This window comes from Rissa tridactyla, chromosome 7, assembly GCF_028500815.1.
Source record: "Rissa tridactyla isolate bRisTri1 chromosome 7, bRisTri1.patW.cur.20221130, whole genome shotgun sequence".
In the NCBI taxonomy this organism is placed as follows: domain Eukaryota; kingdom Metazoa; phylum Chordata; class Aves; order Charadriiformes; family Laridae; genus Rissa; species Rissa tridactyla.
Genome location: NC_071472.1, coordinates 26,096,190 through 26,116,453, shown reverse-complemented (window position 1 = coordinate 26,116,453; position 20,264 = coordinate 26,096,190). Strand labels below are relative to the sequence as shown.

At 37.0% G+C, this 20,264-nt stretch overlaps 1 protein-coding gene across 2 annotated transcripts in view; it reads left to right on the top strand.

The window, feature by feature from the left end:
- Window positions 1–20,264, top strand: part of OLA1 (Obg like ATPase 1) — a 103,086-nt gene that overhangs the window by 77,755 nt on the left and 5,067 nt on the right. For both annotated transcript variants that reach the window (XM_054208033.1, XM_054208035.1), the window contains 2 exons: window positions 17,643–17,783; window positions 18,469–18,565. In XM_054208033.1, the coding sequence (XP_054064008.1) occupies window positions 17,643–17,783; window positions 18,469–18,565 (238 nt within the window). The remainder of the gene's footprint in view (window positions 1–17,642; window positions 17,784–18,468; window positions 18,566–20,264) is intronic.

The following is a 20,264-nucleotide window of genomic DNA, read 5'->3' as shown; positions in this document are numbered from 1 at the left end:
ACAAACTACAGCTGGAATATGATATTGATGTTAACGTAGTTTGTTCATTGATAGTAAATGATCTAATGTCATTGGACTCTTTTTTTCTTGTTATGGAAAGTATTCAGGCGGGAAGCAAATGTTCTGTAGAAAAAAAGCTGCTAGTGGTTGAAATAGCAGTACATGCTAGATACGAAGGTAGAAAGAAAGTCTTATATGAAAATAACTTGTGTATGATTAATTACCATCTTGTTTCTCAGCATTTTTTGTCGTAATCATGAAGTAGATCTAAAAATATTTGTGTGTGTGATTGGATTCTTTGCTGAGGAACGGGGAGGAAATAAAATATTTTTTCGGGTAAATTTCACATACTTTAAGGTTAAGTAGGTAATGATCTTTTTTACTATTTTTTTAAATTTTTTTTTTTTGTAATTCAAGAAGCTGCTGTAATACAGTTTTTATTTTTAGTGATTCAGTAAGGTTGAAATGTATCTATTAAACCAGATGGGAATGATCAGTGTGAATCAGTCTGTCTGCACTTTTGTTCTCTTCTAAAGTAACTTAAGCATAATTACGTACATAGAAAAATGAATTTGGATACTGAAATGCTTTTTTTTCCTCCCATTTTTTTAATCATCTGTAAGTTTTGGGTTTGTGCGGAGAGAGATAACATGGCATGAGAGATAAAGGTCCTCCAGAAATGAGGATCCACAGAGAGTGGTATTAATTATTGAGCAGGCAATAAGCATTACAGGGGTGGTCTTTCCAGAAGATGCTAATCCTACAAAAAGCCTAAAGCCCAAGCCAAACAAAAACTCTGAACAGCCTCCTCCCACCCAGAAAAAAAAAAAATCCCACAAACAACACCCCCCCACGCCCCCCCCATCTCTGGTAGCGCGAATGTAACAACTTATGTGTGTTATTTTAACTTAAGTCCTTCCACTCCCTTCCATCGCCCCCAAGGCTTCTGTGTGCTGTTACTGGTCTTGGGGAGTTGCTCCATCGGGATACGGTGCTGCTGGTGGTGGACCTTTGAGCAGGAGCAGGCAGGGCTGGCTGGAAGGCTGTGGCTCTCGGGCTGAGCCAGTGACCATAGCAGCAGCCTCCTTAATTTTCTGTTCTATTGTTGATCGTCCACGTGAGGAAGCTACAAGACACTGTGAAAACTCTATACTCTTTGCTCTCCATTATTGCCATTTGCCTCTGTTCCACTTTTTTAGGCTCATTTTCCAGCTTATGCCGATTTAAATGGTAACAAGCAGAACTCCGTATTGCAGAGCCCAACAGACACTTTCTAAGAAATTCTTCTCAGTGATTTCACATACCTTTTGGTTCACAGTAAAGACATGGAGAAATATTTCCTCTTTTTCACTAGCAAATAGGAGCTACAGGAGAAGGAATGTATATTCTCTTGTTCTATTTTGTCTTTTGATTGAGAAAGACAAAAGAAGTAAAGGGGTATACATATTGTAAGATTGATTCTGCCCCCCCTTCTTTTTCTAATCTTGAGATTAATTATAATGAAATCCATGTACAAATTGCAGAAAACGCTCGATATATCCTTTTTATGATATATACTGTGTTTCAAATTCTGTAGTGGCTTTAATTCTCAACTACAGTAGAGATACGGAAAACCAGAAAAAAACGTTGGCTGTTACAAAGTTTTGTTTGAGCTTTTTAAACTGAGTGATTAGCAGAAATAATGACCCTGTCAGCCTTAATCACATTAAAATGTGGTTAACATCATTTAATTTTTTCCACTTAATATGCGAAAATTTCCAGTAGATTTGCAGTGAAGGCCATTGAAATTCCATTAGAACAAGAATAAAAATTTCAGGCATCATTTATTCAGAGAGGGTATAAAGGTCTCGACTGAAAACTGCTGAATCTTTCTATTAGGGAAACTATGAATCATTGCATTGAGCAGTACCTTCAGCTTCTATAGTACTGAATCTGGGTTGCTTCGGAATGAATGGAAGGCATTTGTAGTGTGGTGCTTTTCTGAGGATCACAGCATATAAGTTTTGCACAAATTCAGTAGGTGCTTTCTCTGTGAAGGATTATTACATAGTATTTTAAAACTGCTGAAGAGCTGGGGAAATACTTCTGCTTTAGGCATCTCCTCGCTGTGAAGTTCCATACTTTGCATTATTTTCATTAAAACATTAAAAATGTATCGTCTTTGTGATCGGTATGTCATGCATAGTTGTGGTTTCTTTGTTGACAAATAGCAAAATGAGGATCTGTGCAGCTATGACTAGAATATTAAGTCATGTCAAGTCTCCTGCACTCTTGGCGTTTCTTGTTGCTCCACAGGTACGTACCAAAAGTACAGCACACAATAACTATATGACCACGCTAGAGAAACTATCGACTGCATCTTTTTCTGAGAGAAATTTCTCTTTCTAGGAAAGATGGAATGTTACTGTGTTTCAGTCTGCTCTATTTAGGTTCCCATTTTTTATCCTTTGCCTGTATTGGGAGAAGATTTCATCTGGTAAGCGGAGGCACTAGAAATACAACCGTATCTTCTCTGCTTTTCTAGACTCTAATGAAGGACTTGTATTGAATACTTCTTTAAAACAAATATTACTGTATGTATCTGGTAAGATATAATAACTTTATTGAATTGGGGTCTTTTTGTCTCTGGTACTCCAGTAACTACACAGTGGAATGGGGTTTTTTTGTTTGTTTTTTAAATTGGTATTTTATTCCTGTCATTTCAGCCTATCACATAATTACTTTGTCCTCTTTCTAGTGGGAAAAGTCATTCAAATGCATTGGATTTGTGCAGAACACAAATTTTAAAACTTCACTATTTGTATGATTTATTTTTTTTAAACAACATAAGAAAGTGCTGTGGTAAATATTTAATGTAGAGCTAAACGCTGTGGGATGCACAGCGGCTAAGGAATTTTTCTTTGAAATAGCTGTTACTAAACTTAGGAATTGAGCAGACCTAACAGGAATTTGGAAGTGCCTCTGATCCAGATGTACCTCTCTATGTTGAGAAGCGAAGGAAACTGAGTAGGAGGTGGGTCCCTGGCCAGGACCAGACCTGTTAACCCCGCAAATGAGATAAAAGGAAGTAGGAGTGTGGGAGTGACCAAAAGCTAGGGCAGGCGGGAGGGGCGAATTGAGTGAAGAGGTGTGAGTTTTGAGGGCCGCGTTTGGAAGCATCTTGCTGAAGACCTGTTGGACCAGGATGGAAAGCTTTGAAGACTAGAGAATGACACTGGGAAAAGAAAACAGAGTGAGCAACAGAATGCAAAGAACTGTTGATGGGATGGAAAAGTGGCTGTATTTTAGGAAGAAGGGTCAGAAGAGACTGTACTCACTAGGTTTTTCTCCTCACAAAACACAGCATGAAATTCATTTTGTTTCTCTGCTCTTAGCAAGTATCTGTGACATCTTATAGCAGAACACCTCACCTCTCCTCACATTCTGGTCTGCTGAGGGGCAAATGCTCACTGTAGCTCCATTAGCTCAAAGATAGGTTTGTGTAATGGGTATATGATGAGTACATTCAGTTTAGAATTGAGCAGGTCTATTGTTTTTTTTCTAGAAATTGGGAATTATGTACAGCTATATTAAGTGTCTTAATGTTGTAATGGGAAACACTTCAAAGTCAGGAAACGTCGGAATGAAGGTTGCGAATGCATTTCAGAATCTATGCCCTGCCCCACAGGGTTGTCTACTCCTGGGTGTACCCAATGACTCCCTTTCCTTTACAGCCAACCTTATCTCGCTCCGTGCCAAGGACAAGCTTGCGCTTGAGGATGCAGTAGGGCTCTGTAGGATAGGAGACCTCTGGTGATGGGATTCCCTTCCTCTGAAGCAAAACTTTATACTGATGTGGAACTGGAGGAGGACAAGGAACGGCTTTATGTTAAAGGCCTGGAGATTTGGTGATGGAGAACTGGATTTTACTTCTGTCTCTCTTAGATTTCTGTTTGTGATGCCAAGTAAAGAAATTCCATTAAAATTTTCACACATTTTAAAACAATCATGTTCCTAACTTACTTCATTTGACTAATTAGGGTAATGAAGTCCAGTGTTCTCATTAGTGTTATTTTTAAAAATGTGTACCTTGCCCAGATTTTGAAATGGATTACTGCCAAACTGTGATACAAGTACCGCAGCCACCTCTTCTGCCTTGTCCATGCTCTCCTCGTGAGTAGTACTGGTAACTATACATGGTATTATGGGCTACTTTTGACTTTTATTACATTTTATTTTGGAAGAGCAGAACTCATGAAGTCTAATTTTCCAAGAGTTTGAGTCTTGTTTCCTTACAACAGTGATTCTTAATTTATATTCATTCTTTAAAAAGCAGTGACATAGTGCAGTGAACAGCAGGTAGCATCATATTCTGTGGCTCGGGAGGACTTTTTGCATGATGATCACTCTGCCAGCCTGTTCCTGCTGGTCAGCTGGCTCGCTCCAGCCAAGTCGACTATGTGGTGTTTGAGTTCTTTGTGCCTTTTCCCCAGTGGAGGCATTGGTTTTTACAAAACGTGTAGGAACTTGATTTGTATGAGATTGAGACCTCTTTGTCTCCCTTTTGCATTTCTGCGTAGCCTTTATGTACTTCTGAATTCACAAAGTATAGTGCTTCCTTGTAACTATATGGTAATCCCTAAATTACTGTAATCCCTCCTCTGCATTCAGTAGAGAACCAGTTATTGTTGGTAGCTACACAGTATAATGACTTTCATAAATTAATTAAGGTGGTTTTTTTTAACGGTAGCTGATTGTTTTGCACTTAGTATTGGGAGGCCGTTCACAGAACCTCGCTGCTGCCTTGGGTTGAAAATGTTCTGCTAATTTCCAGCCTACATTTTTCCATGGCTGGTTTATTTCATTGATGGTTCTGGCAGCTTTGTCCTGTAGATTAAATAGTATCTTATCTAATTGGTGTTTACCTCCGGTACTTATTTAAAGCAGGCATTATCAATTTTCTCTCTGTCATTTACATGAGGTTCCCATTCCTCTGATAATCTTAGACATGTTGTGAATTTAGCTGACCACAGCTGACGTGGTACTCCACATGCTTTCATGAATACTTCATGTGCAGATGTAATGCGTCCTGTTAAAAGAAGGGAAGCATTTCCAGTAGGATCTGTAGATTACGTTTGCCTTTTCCCTGTTGCATTGTCTTGGTGGCTTAGAGTTGCTCTGAAGAAGACTAACCCATTGTGATCCCCCTCCGTGTCACTTCCAATCGGTGATGACAATGTCTTTGAGGACGACGACGTCGCCTGCTCTTGTATCAAATGTAAACTTTGCATGCAACTAATGTTTGTGTCAAGGTCATTAATGTATTTAAACAGGATCAGTCCTAAGTTTGAGCCTTGATTAACTTGATTAACAGTATCCTTAAACACCAATTTGTTCTCCTGTTAACAGATCCGGTGCATTACTCAGTACATGCTCTGTACAAATCCACTTTCCGCTCTTCTTCAGCTGAATGAACAGTTTCACACACAGCACACTATCAAATACTTTATAGGCGTATTTCTCCTGCATGGAAAATCATATGTTATATCAATGAGAGAATAAATTTATCAGGGCATGTTTTATTTTTTCTTTTAAACCAAATTACTTTGTGTTTGCCAAGGTTATTTTCTGTGATCGTTTCTTCTTTGATGGTGTCATTACTCAACCAAACTAAGTCTAAGATAGCATTGTATCTGTTGACTAAGTGACTTCTTTGGTGGAGAAATGGATAGACTGTCATGTCCCAGAATAGCTGCCTACTACAGTTTTTTTTAAGTATTTTTCCTTTGGCTAAGTTTGCTTTTAACTATGTATTACTTACTAAGCAGGCCTTTTCCAAATTTAAGTTCTGCGGCATTTCTAAAATAGAAGAAGAATCCATTTGAACATTAAAACAGGAATGGGGCTTTTCTTACAGCTCATGTGCTAAAAGAGTGTAAGTGATTGCTTTAAGCAAATAAACAGTGTTTCTAAAGGTAAGAAAACATCTGGATGCAAGTTGAATAATTCACAACTTCACTATCGCTTTGTGTGTATGTAGTATAATCTTCAGTTGCATGATGGGGTGAAGTCTTTTCAACCGCTGTTTTGGATAGAAAGGATGAATGTAGAGAAAGTAGAAATCATTTTATAGAGGCTGTTAGAAGTCTAGATCTTTTTTTTTTTTTTTTTTTTACTTGGAAGCTGATTAATGTTTTAAATTATTTTTTAAAGACAATGCACATTTATGTCATAGTCTTTTCCCTTTTTCGGTGTAACTGTAGATCAGACCCCACGTTCCTTATAGTATATCCCGTGCATATTTGAACTGCTTTGAAAAAGTGAAATGATGTGATGTTTAGCTACAGAGAAATGTCAAAAACAATGCATTTATATGATATGAAAGATTTGCAAGCGCAAGCTAGCAATTGATAGTAATATTATAATTAGCTCTTTATACAGCCTGTTTTTTATTCATGAACATTTTCATTTATGTTGACAACTATCATGTATGCCACCTCACATGGTGCCTTTTCGTTACTGAGAGGAGACTGAACATGAATTAGTATGTTTTTGGGCTTACGTTCTGACTTTCTATTGAAAAATGTTTTTTGGACCAAGTCGTAATAATTAAAGTAGCTTGCATTTTATGTTTGGCGTTTTGATCCTGTTGTTGTTAGTGCTTGTTACCACAGAGCACTGTAACTTCAAGGTGGAACTTCTTTTCACTCAAATAATTTTTGTTGTTAAAATTGCTGGGGACGTTGAATGCATCCTAATTCCATAATCAATAAGAAAATGAAGATAGGTAAACTCGTAGTTTTATAATAAATCAAATTTTGGTTTTGTGTTTGCAAATAAAAATGTTTTGTGCACACCCACCCAGAGAATAAGGGTATTTATTTCTGACAGAAATTTACTTTGTCATTCCATTTTCAGCCATAAAAATCTTCGTGTCTAACAGATCCTTTACAGTCCGTCAGATAAATGGAGCATAATTTCAGACACCGATACAGATACTTATTCCTGCTTCTGAAAAAAAATCAAAGTTAGTGTTCCCCTAGGACAAGTACGTTTTAGTAGATGATTCAGATATTGTTAATTTTTTTTCTCATTTCACCATAGTTTAGACAGGTAAACAGACTGTGTCTGTAGAATGGAACATTTTTATGACAGCTTTTCAAATTAGTGAAGTGGGTTTCATACAAAGCATCTCTGCACACTGTGAAAATCCTGAACTCATTTAGTGTTTTACTTGGACATGGTCACGTTCATATGACAGTAGAGTGTATGCTATTGTATTTATTAGGCAGTATTTTGGGGAAATATATCAGCGGGAGGTAAGACTGAGGCACACCACATAATTTTACATAAGCACCTTAGGCACTTAAGGTCAGGGTTAGTTTCTAAAGCAGCCTATGAAGAGAGGAGAGAGAAGATGCTTTAAGAAGAAGGTGAGAACAGGAGCCCTAATTTAAGTGCTCTGAATTGTCCTCAGAAGAGCCTCCTGCTTCATTAACTATATAGGGAGCAGAGCGAGATACGCTATCTAAATCAGGTGTCTGAAATTAAGCCTTGTATTCTTTGAGTTGCTGTAGTTTGCATATTAACCCTTCAACTAAACTCTTTCATTGTTATACTGAGAGCTTAGATGATGTTCTTTCTCTGGATTAATATCAAAGCTAATTTCTGATTTATTGAGTAGCATATTCCAGCGTAATAACAAATTTGATCTTTTCTTCATCAAACATGCCCCACCTCCCCCAACCTTTGCTACTATCACCAGCTTCTATGGTTCTTGCTTCTAGTCTCGTTAAAATTGTTTCTTAAAACGTCGCTCATGGTATCGTGTGATCACAAAATGTTAGTAGTTGGTAATGGTCCAAGGGGGCAGGGGGAATAAGCAAGGTTTATTATTTTAAATGTAATGCTGCTCTTGTGGTACTGTGTGACTCTTGCAATTTTAATACTTTCATAGTTTTTAACAACTGATGGAGGGAGGAAGAGGGCGTTCATGTCAATTCCGTGCTCTGGAGAGATTCCACAATTAAGATCACACAGACTAATTCTGGAGAGGCGAGGAAGGCGTCTCCCTCTTACCATGTGTGAGCAGGAGAAGATATTTCATTAAGAGTACTGGGGGGGAATATTCTGACCCACTTTGTTTAGGTTTCATTAAATTGTTGTGTGACATTAGTGAAAGCTAAAACTAAAACATATTGTAGTCTGCATTTGTGTTATTAGTATATATTTATTTCATTACACAGGAGTTTTATGTAGATCATATTTTTTTGTTTGGGAGTATGGCCTTGTATTTGCTTGTGTACACACAGTACATAGAAGAATCAAAGAATATAAATTTTAAATGGTGTTGTCCACTGTGCATTTCATGTAAAGTTTCTGTTGTTAAGGCATCACCTGTTTTTTTGATCAAATAGTCTATTTATTGATGGCTTATAATTTTTTATAGGATTACAGAGTTGAGACTTTGCTGTAATAGCATTTATATGAATTGTTCTACTTTTTTTGTATAGGACCGTTAAGAATACAATTTTCCATGTGACATAAGAAACCACGTCAAGAGACGAAAGTTGAAATTATCATGCCGTAGTGTAAACCTGATTATGGAATAGGGACTCTTTCTACTGATCTGTAGTAGTGTCTCAATCATCAGTCTTGTGACTGAGATTTGCTCCTTCTGCTATAATTTATGGACAAGCATCTGTTAAATTATTTTGTTAGTTTTCAAGATAACCTTTCCCAACTCTGCGGTTTATAAATGATAGCAGAAAGAACAACAAGATGTGACTTTCCAAAGTCATCTTTTCTGCCCAAAGTATGTGTGCTGCAAGTGGAGCCCGGTGTGCCTGTAACTACGGAACATAACGTGCACGATTTGTTGCAGGCTGCGTTGTTATGCAGTTTCATCAATAGTTCAGTCTTGACTGTGCTTGATCCTTGCTGACAGCAACAGCCATGTCTTTTTTTTTTTTTGTCTTTTTTTTTGTCTTTTTTTTTTTCCTTGTGTTAAGACAGAATTAATTTTTGGAATTGGCAGACCAAGGAAAACGAGAGACTGTAAGCCTTTCATGTACCAGCAGGTGCTACAGCAGCAGTGTAGTACTGTTTTCATTATTACTCAACTCGTAATTGTTTTTGATCACTTTAATGGGGACCATAATTTGGATAAAGAGATATTACTGAAGTCTTGAAAATTAGATCAGAAATGAATGCCTTAAAAATGGATTTCGAGATCTTTATTCTTCATGAATGATGTGTCTTACAAATGTTTAAAATAGGGCTACCTCAACTGACCTTTTGTTAGATGGAATTCGCTTTATAAGGTACTGAAAAATCTTTTCTTACTGGGAGCTTTCTATTGATTAGCAGAAAAAGTCATTCTGGATTATTTTACCTCTTTCTCTCTGTCTTTCTGCCATTTTGATACTTTTTAATTCAAACTTGGTTGCAGGTCATCAACAGGATTTTTCTGTTATGCATGCTTTATTCCTCCTAGTTGTAAAAGTATTTTGTCCATTAAATACTGTCTGTGCGGTACTTTATTACTTACTACAGGTAGTATCATGTTCTCTGCTGTTATTTCTTTCACAGTTCCAACATCTTGCAAACCCAAAACAGCTAAACAAGTTTCACGTCAGTTAAGTCAAATCTTTGTATGAGATACGTTCACAAAGTGGTCAGCAGTATGAAGTTGTAAGTGAGGTGTTATGTCCTTCTGTGTTTTTAACAAACCATTGAACAGTGAATATCTCCAAGTAGCTTTCTAGACCAAATAAACTGAGAACTCTATGCTACTACCCATATTATGTTAGACAATTTGTTAACAGAATTATATCTTGAGGACATGAAGTGTTTTCATATGAATTTCCAGAATATTTTCCCCCTGTCAACTAATGCTGTTTTCTGCCTTGAAGAGTTTATTTTTAAGTGATCTCATATGGGATAATTTTTACTCAGGAGTCATGCCATACGCAAGCATTCTCCAACAATAAATATCAGAATTCCTGATTGAACTTGGCTTCATGGCATTGCTCTCTTTCGGGTGGTAAGCTAACTTAAGGCACTCCCATCCTCAACAGTCTTCACCTGTTCCTCCACCACCCTTCAGTTACATTGGCACAACCAGTTGTAAGGATACATGGGAAAGTGAATTAGTTCAGCTTAAAAGAAAATGGGTGGGGAGGGGGCGTATGAAAGAAAGAAATTCTTCCCAAAACTGCTTTTTGGCAGATTGTTTTTGTTGGTGAACAGTATGAATACGCCTGCAGGGAGTGCTGGTAGAGTCTCCGCTCCATGTGCCGCTGGTAGCAGAAAAGCAAGTGTAACGTCTGGGTGGATAAGGAAGGGGGTGAGAAGCTCATGTCCAGTTTATGAAAATGTTTCTTTAGAATCTGGGATGCAACAGGAACTAAAATAGTAGGTGCAATACTGGTCCCCCATCTAACGAATGATTTTGCAGAATTATAGGGAATTTAAGATAATGGCCGTGACAGATCAAGACCCTGGAAAAACTTGCTTTGACGCACATGAGGCAGAGAGCCTGGGATTACTTAATTTCAAATGAGAATGTTAAGGAAAGTTATAAACCCATCTGTGATAAATGGCAAATGACAGTGTTGATCAGGAACTTCTATTCTTCTTTTCTTGATACAGTATCAGTTGAAATTTCGATGAAGTTATACAGTGTGAAATCCAGATCTGGTAGAACAGAATACCTATTCTGTCATAAGATTCCTGAGATCATGGCATGTGTCTCAAGTCCCCAAAAATGTGGGAAAGACTTTTAAGGACTATTCCACTGCATGTTTCAAGGCTCAAGTCAATATGTGTTGGAGATGTGAGTGACATCTAACACGAGAGACAGGTTCTCTGCATCTCTTGTAACGTTCATCTGGATGCAGTGACTGAATACTGGAGGGGATACAAACATCAGACTCCAGGAAGGTATTGAGGAACTTAAAGCATTCAGGATGCACAGGATAAAGGAAATTCTGAGTTCCTGAAGCTCTTATCGTGAGGGGCTGAGAGGAGGCTCCTGGGCAGGGAGCAGCCCAGCATGGGCAGGCAGCGCTTTTGTTCTGAAGCGTTGCTAGAAAGTATTTGCAGGTGACGGGTGGGGGTTGGGAAAGGGCCGTTTGAAATCTAAGGATTGCTGTGTTCCTCCTGGCCATTTGGGAGCAGGGAATAAAAAAATAAATTTGTAAATGGTACTGACAGTGTGAAACAGGATTGCCTAGGTCAGTAACAGGTATTCTGCAAACCTGTAGATTTGTTGTCTTCATAAAATGCAAACTATGATGGTGGGGAAGAAAGTACCTTTTTATTCTTTAATGTTTTCCTATTTAGTCTTCCTTTCCCTTTATGTAGTGCAAGAAGAAAGGGATACCCTGAAAAAGGCAGGTAGCAGTAAGAGTTGCAGCAAGTTAATCTGTTACAGCACAGTGCAGCCGGTGCTCCCTGCTTCCTGTTCTTAACTGACCTATTTTGTGATACGAAATTATTATATACATTAGTTTCATAGTTTTCACCATTCCATTCTTAGTTGATTGTATTGATTTGGAATGAAAACTTATTGAGGCTGTGAATGTTTCTTATTTATATAAGAATACACATACATATACATCTATATATATGTACTGCACTGAGGACGGTGGGACCTGATCTTTGTGGAGTCTGTCCGTGCTAACAGAAGGGAAGGACATCGCTTATGAACCATATCACGTGCTACTGGTGCTTAGGTAAATTAGATCTTCCTCTCCCATCCCACCAAATCAACTAAATCTAGTGGTACTCATAGTAGAATGTTTTGGGACCTGGGGAAAAAAAAAAAAAAAAAAAGTAAATCATTGCCTAATTTTTTGGCAATGCCTATCATTTTAGATAACTTGTGGATAATGGGTGAGGCTTCAAAAGACAAGAGAAAGCCACAAAGAGGAAAGAAGAAACAAGACATTTTTAAGTCAATGAATTTTCCTTTAATTTCAAGAAAAACGGAACAATTCAACTGTTTTTAATCACCTGGAAGCAACCCAGTTGTCTTCACAAATTCATGTTGGCTATTACTTGTCTAAATTGTCAGATGGCTCTAATATTTGGTTTGTCATAAATTTAATGGTCTTGCATATAGTGAAAAAATATACTTGACTACATATTGGGATTTTATTAAGCCTTTAAAGGTTTCAGTGCCGTACAGTATTCTCATAAACAAGTTAGGAAGTATTGGCTAGATGGAAATTACTGGAAGTTGAGCATGCAAGACTGGTTGGAAGATAATACACAGAGTATAGTTATCAGTGGTTCACTTTCCAAATGGAAGAATATCTCATTATGAGATCTGCAGAAGCGGCTGCTGATTGAATACTGTTACGTATTTCCATTAATGAGCTGGATGATGAGCATTCTTGTTAAATCTGTAGATGACCCCAAACTAGGAGATGTCCAGGTGTATGTATAGAACAAAATTAGAATTTAGGAGCACCTCGAGAAACAGAATAAATCATTAGGGAAAAAAAGAGCTAGGGTGCAACTTCTGAGAAGTATTTTATGCAGGAATAATCAACTATGCAAATATAGTATTAAAAACAGCTAGTCAAGCAGGGTCATACAATAAGTTATAAACTGAGCATGAGATAGTGGTGCAGTGCTGTCACCAAAAAAGCAAATGCTATAATGGGTTTTATAAACAGGAGAATCACCTGAAAAATTTGTGAGTTAATCCTCTAGCTATTTTTAATGCTTATAAGACATTATTATTGAGAACTCTAAGGAGTACATTAGGTACTGTGTGCTTCCAGGAACTTTTAGACCCATCGGAGAGAGTCCAGGAAAGGTTCAAAGTTAGAAAAAATACGTGGCTTACAAAGAAAGCTCAAAATAAAAAAGAAAGACTTCAATTTTTTAAGTATGTAAAATGCTGCTCTAAAGAAATAGGTAGTGTGTGTTCCCAGTCCATGGTGTATAGGCTCAGTTAAATTGATGCATTTAAATTGAAATAAAGGTGGCTTAGGCTACACATGTGGGAAACTTCTCAACAGTGGGGAACAAAGAACTAAACAGATTGAGTTTGGAAGGTTTAAAAAATCTGGGGTTGATTAGAAGTGCCAAGGAGAAGAGCCTGTTGGAATTGCTAGGTCCTCTTGTTCTCACTCTTATCTGTAGATCTTTTTTTCAGTCTTTTGTATGTTTTGATCGCTTAGTTTGATCTTATCTCGTTATCTACATTTGTTTCTTTCCTTCTTGTGGTGCTGCCTGGTATTTTCTTCTTCCTTGCCATGCTGTTTTGTTTCTGCTGATTTCCCCTCGTTTGGGTGTAGAACAGAAAAACAGTTGTTTCTCTTCCATGAGTTAGATGAGGGGTTTTTTTGGTCTTGCTTGCACAAAAGCGTACTTTGACAGATCACCTTTCTTCTCAAGGGTCAGTTTTTCAGATCATCTTGTCTTGCAGGTGTCCACTGAGCTTAAGTTCTCTCTGCAGCTTCTCTCTTCCATCGCTACTTCTGATTTCCATCTGAACTCTGTCTCTGTCCCCAGCTGGATCTCTCATGTGGAACTGTCAAATATCGATTTGTAGTTAATGTACATTCTGCAGCTTTTGTACATCTTTATTTTGGTTGTCTGCAGGTTTGGGTTTCTCCTGCCTCAAGAACCATCACCATTTTAGAGTGAAGGCCCTCCCTTCTGCACAGCTCCCCTTTCTGGTGCTTTTTGCTCATTGGCCTTCTCAGCAAGAGCCCCCATTTTTAAGCCTTTCTCCAAGGCCTGTTCTGCATCCTGATTTAATAGCAGGAGGTAACTCTGGTAGTTGTCCTGATCCTTCTACACATGAAGTCACTAGCTTCTTTTGTTTACTTTTTCCTTGTCAGGCTGATGGAAAGTTAAAAACTGGAATGGCCTTAAATGATGCCTTCATCAAACTTCGGAATCTAGTAGTGGCAAGAAAACATCTTGGTCTTGACAGCTTTTCTGAGTTAGTAGTAGATATGCTGATATGCTTTTGTCCTTCCTTATCTCCGTATCAGCCAACGGTAACAGTGTTAGGTGGGAGCGAGCATCTTAATCCCTCTTGGCTGTTTTCCCTGGCCAGAATTTTGAGTGCTGCCTTCGCTTGCAAGTTGTTCAGATCCGTTTTTGTTTTCAATTCTCAATCTGTTTGAGTTTTCAATTCAACTTTTAGTTAAGGTTTTCTTTTTGCCATCACAGAATGAATGGTTGTCTTACTGTCTCTTGGGTCTGTATTTTTTTTTTTTTCCAGAAAGGATATTTTGTCCATTTGTGGCAAATAGAATCAAATTTCAATCCAGGCACCCTCTGTAGTTGCTGTTGGCACATTCCTCCTCTGCCCAGAGTCACCTGGGGGGAAGAGCCAAGCCACCTTGATAGGGGAAGGCTGTCGGATGTCCAGAATGCTCCCAAAGATCCCTCGCTGTTATTATTGAGCAGGACTAGAATAAGCCTTTCTTCTTTCTGCTCTATATTTTATAATCAGAATTTAGTTTTGACTCTACTAATAATGAAAACCTAATTAGGAAAGAGGATATTTTTGATTGCTGTTAGTGTGTATACTGTTTTCACGTAGTTTTCAGTTTACTTTGTCAAGAAGAGTTTTCATCTTGAGCGCTTTCATATTTCTTACAGTAGTTTCAGCTGTTAATTGTGGTCATTCGTTCTGCCTGTTCTACATGGAGTTTTGTTTTGATTCTTTTTTTTTTAACTTTTCATGTTGCTACATTTAGTGTTTCGTTTTTTTTTAAAATTGATAATTTAAGTGTGAATAGACTTTTCTCTCAGCCTAAAATCCAATACCCTTCATCATTCATTATCAAGTACAGCATAAAATTCTGGAGACATACTCCAGGATTTGCTTACCTTAACAAAGGCCCAAATGAGTCTACTAATGCTGTCCTTTTACCAGATATACAGCGTTTCCACGCTCAAATAAAGCAGACTTTGACATTAATTGTTACCATTTGTTAAGAGAATTTTGTTCTATTTAGCACACTTGGTTATCCCTAACAGGAAAGCAAACTTGCGCTATTACTTTACTGATTATTCATCAAGCATTTTTGCTTTGGGGATAATTTCATTTAGAAACATAGCAGTGTATTTATATTTGAGTATTTACCTTTTTTTTGTTGTTTTCTTTATTTTGATCACCATTAGGGGAATTCCTTGGTACTTTTTAGTAATTCCTGTGACATTGAAAGTCACAAAAGTGAAAGACACAGGCAGAGAACCCGACTGTCTGTAGAGAGTGGGATGCAGTACCTTATTCTTTTAGTGAGGCTGTAGCAGGTCTGATGTCAGTCACTTCAGAGACCTTTAGACCTCAGTGCTCATTTATTGCTAAAATGTACCAGCGCTGCTCCTGCATTATGAAGATCATCTGTCAACACTTTGAGATATTCTCCTTTGTTATTAAGCTTGTGATGCTCTACACTGTCAGGTTTTTTGCCAATTATAGTTAAGGTACAATGGTGTATTCACTGGATCAAAGTCTCACACTGGCGGTAGAGGAATGATTTGTAAGTCTTTATTCATCTGAATTGTACAATAGAATACCTGAGGAATGCAAATAATCCCTCTAAGGACTCAATAGAAAAGCTGTTAAAATGACAGTCTAAGACTATTATTATTCTGAATTGGTGTTTTAGCCAAAGTAATTATTTCTTATCTTGTTGTTCCACAATAGTTCTTAGTTTATTAGTTACGATGACCATATTTACCAAACAGAATTTGAATCCGATTTTTGACGTTACTTTTAGGCTCAATTCACTTTTTCAAGTTAGCATGTTTCATTCTGTCTTTCACTTGGTACGTTGTTTAATTAGTCTAGAGACCAGTGTTAGATACTTTCATAAAAAAAATAATAAAAAGGATGTATGTACAGATGTTGAAGTACACTTACGAATAGCAGATCCATTTCTAGACACATTTTCTGTAAAAGGTTGGCATTTATAAGTTCTGAACTTTGATATCCAGTTTATTAGCCAAAATAAATTAGTTAACTACAAATGTGAGTTTTAGAAATGCTGTTAAATGTCACACGTCGCATTCAGAAATGCACCTTAATTGTGATTTTTCAGTTCACACTTTTCTGAAGGCAATAGTGTTTCAGTATCAGTCCTGGATACCAGACTATATTTTCATTGGATAACTGGAGGAAAAAAAGATCAGTATAATGAGGATTGAAAACCACTGATGGGGTATTTACATAAGTAAATGATAGAAGACCAGCCTTATATAACAAACGTGTGAAAACTGTTGAGTGAACTTTTATATTCTTTGTCCCATCTAAAACCCTACTCAGTGGGCCATGCACTTAATCTCATAATAGCTCTGATCCCCTGCTATTTTCTTTGACAAATGTGTGTTGATGAACTTGTGGTTCAGTTCATTTTTTTCTGAAGTGACATTTGCATTGATTATTTAAAGGTTTGCAGGCCGCAGTTTCAAGGCACTTTAGTATAATAGCAGTTAAAACCTTAGTCTAAATCTTGGAGATTAGCAGTACTAAGAAAAAGAACTCAGCAAGCATAAAACCCCGTGCTGTATGGTGGGTGCTTCAGGTCTGAAGCATCTATGGCACCCAAAGTACTGTATTTTGTACTTTGTGTCTTAGTGTGCAGGAAATATCCCTATGCTTCTTGAGTTCTCTTGCTGAGCGTACAGAGTTGTCATGCTTACCATTCACACCTGGTCAGAAATAGTGCCCTATAAATAACATTGAACTCCTTACAGGTCATTTATGAATGTCTCCCTTAAATTTAACATAAATGGTATTTCCAGTCACGAACGTGATGCCTGTGTTTAAAGGTGGTTTAAACGTCAGCTATTGCTGACAAGATTTTCTTAATTTTTAATAGGATATTGGACATTCAAAAATTAGCACCATAAATCTGTAGCTCTAAATTTGTAGTTTTGTTAAACTAAAAAAAAAATTAAATAATTAGATGTACAGCAAACTGTTACTGATGCTGCCAGTTATTGAGGATGAAGAGAAACAAAAAATGTGATTCTTTATTTAAAAATAATAGTAGTACAATATCTAGGAGCTTTGTCCTGGAGAGATAGTAGAAAGGTGGGAGAAACTCGTAGAAACAGGGCCCTGTATTCATTAGCTATGGCGTACTCCAAGATCAATAGCCAGGAAAAGCAGGGTGCTGCTTGCTATCTAGGAGTTTATAGAGTGCAGTGTTCTTTTCTGTCCGCTAATATCAGCGGCCTTAGCCACTGAGATGCTTTTAAAAAAAAACACGCCCCAACCACAAAAAACCTGAAGACCCCCAGTTTTACCCCATTTGATAAATATCACTCTTGGAAGTCTCAGAAAAATGTACATCCACAGATCTACAAAGTTTTATTCAGTTAGCATTTTAGACTGCAAGTATTTAACCTCTACCAAAACCCTAGTTATTGTCTCAGATTATGCCTATTTCTGATAGATTAAATGCCAAACAGAAACCAAGAAACAGTGAAATGTTAATGGAGTACACCTGAAGCAATTGCTGCCTGTTAATGCCTTGACCTTGGAAAGCAATACACAAAAAGATGGCATCATAAAACCGTGCAATTCTTATGAATATGTATGTGCTACTTGATAATAATGAATGTGGTACAGCCATGCATGCACTACAAGATAATGTTGTGCCCTTTGTTGTCTACAGGTTGATAAAAATTAAAGAGTGGGTGGACAAGCACGACCCGGGTGCTTTGGTCATTCCTTTTAGTGGGGCCTTGGAACTCAAGTTGCAAGATATGAGTGCTGAGGAGAAACAGAAGTATCTGGAAGAGAACATGACACAAAGGTTAATTAGCATTCATTTTCCCTACACTTTATTATCAACTATTTCCTTGCAGTAATTTAATTGCTTGCGCTGATAGAATAATAAATGACAGAGTAATTACCATTATAAAGAGAGAATCTTCTCCTTTCTTTACCATGAGACAGAGTGAAAAGATTTATTTTAAATTAAGTTTTTAACTGTCATCTGTCATCTCTGTACAGTGTTTTAATTATAACATAGGTATTAGTTATGTATATTTTTGAGAAGGAATGATCACCAAAACTGTTTTGTCATCCATGGGGAATAGGGGCAGTGGAGAAAATTTTGCCATAATTTTTCTGAAGAACTATAATAAATTGTTTCAATATTGAATTTCAGTCAAACAGTTACGCTTTCATGACCTGGAGTCCTGAAAATTGCATGAGACCAAAAGTGCTGCCTGATAGGGTGATTTAAATTTATCCCATATTTCTGTATCCTGCTGAATAAACAAATCAAAATACTGTCTTTATGAGGCTGCAGTAAAAAAAAGTAGTTCTTCTGAAGAGAGTTCAAAGCAAAAGGCTACTGCGATTATTGCTGTGTTTAGAAGTAGACCCGATGTCTTCAAAATATGCGATGTCTTTCCCCGTAAATTGATTACTTGGGGCATTTAGCTGGTTTATGTGTGTATGTTGAATGAATTGGATTCATTTTTTTTTTTCAGTGCTTTAGCAAAGATCATTAAGGCTGGATATGCAGCACTCCAACTAGAATACTTTTTCACTGCAGGCCCAGATGAAGTGCGTGCATGGACCATCAGGGTAAGATTCATACTTATTCATCAGCTATATCCAGTTCCACACTATTGAATTCAGATTGATATCGCTGACTTTGAAGTTTGTCATGGTGGCGGTTAGCTAGTCATTACAGATGAGGTTTTTGTCCAGGATAACTTTAATTATTTGTGAGCTGCTGAACAGTGAAAGTGGAGCTGCATTGATTGAGGCAGGTAACAATTGATTCTGCCTATTACATAGTCTGAATTTCTTCATCCTGTAGAATCTGTCTACCCTCCTCCTGTGGTCAGAGATAAGACGTACCAGTATTGTGCTTGCTTAATCTGTGTGACTGGGTTTGTCTGCAGTGAAATTGATGTTGCTTTTCATTTTGTATTCACTAAGTTTGTTTGGGTTGCGGGTGGTTCATTCCTCCTTTGCTTTGCTCGGATTACATTTTCAGCAATAAAAGCAATATAACATCATTATATTCCTTGTGGATACACAGTTGGGCTCAAAACCCTAAAATCAGTGTGCAGTAATTCAGGTCTTTTACTGACTTTAATATTTAGACCTAGTTTATTTTGGTATTTTTATATGTTTAGCCGGGAACTTATGTAATGCCTAAAATTGTATTGTGAATTTTAAATATTGATGTAGAATGATTATAGCCATAGAGATCGACTAATTTATTCCCAGAGGACAGTTAGAGCTGAGCTGTAGTGGTTTGCCTTTGAATGCAAATACGTTATAATATAAAGATTAGTATTGAAAAATATTTTGAAATGCATGTGGTTAGAAACTCTATCTTAAAAATTACAAAAATGCCAACTTTTGGAGATGCAGATCTGTCACTGAGCTGTTGTTTTTTGCATCGATGTATTTAGTGCTGTGCAGTGAATTTCGTACTGTATTTAATTTCATTCAATGGAATTAATTTGTTTTCATTAATCAACATAATTTCCAGTAAATGTATATTTTTATTAATACTGCTGCAGATGTTTGTGTATATGTTTTTGCACATTAAACTTATTTTACTAAAAGCATGGTTATTTTTTTAGCCTTTTCATCTCATCTCCTTTTATGTGATGACTGCTAGCTAAAGTGCCTGGAAGAGCTACCAAAATAATATAAAAGAGGAAGTTTTGTTGTTCTGATTCTGGCCATAGCTTTTAAAAGCATATTCTGAAACTCCGCTGTTTTCAGTAGGAGAAATGCTTGCTCTATATTAGAAAATTTGAAAGCTGGTTTATCTTAAGACTGATTGTAAGTATCTTTGATTTAATGTGCAAAGATATTTAGTCAGGTAAGCATCAGTGAGTAGCCATATTAACCCAATACATCTTTTATTGTAAAAACTGTGCTTTACACTGTCAGACTCCTTAGCACTTTAACATGCTTTATTAAGCAGCCTTTAGGTCACCATTATTTCTCAAATTTCTCTCCATGGTTGTGTGTGCACAGAATGTATGTCCTTGTAATTTAAAGCATGCAGTTATAATGCATTCCCCTCTATCGCATAAACTTAAATTATCTTATAATAGTTGCCTGTGATTTTTTTTTTATTTTTTAGTGATTCAGTTGTTGACATTTTGGTAAGAATACTCATTTTCTTCTATATTAGACTTACTAAAATTATTCTGAAATAAAAATAAGCTGATATGTAGGGCTTGAGATCCATAAATCATTTTTGATTACAAATGTGGTTCGCCAATGAATGTTAGCATTTAATTGAAATTATTTG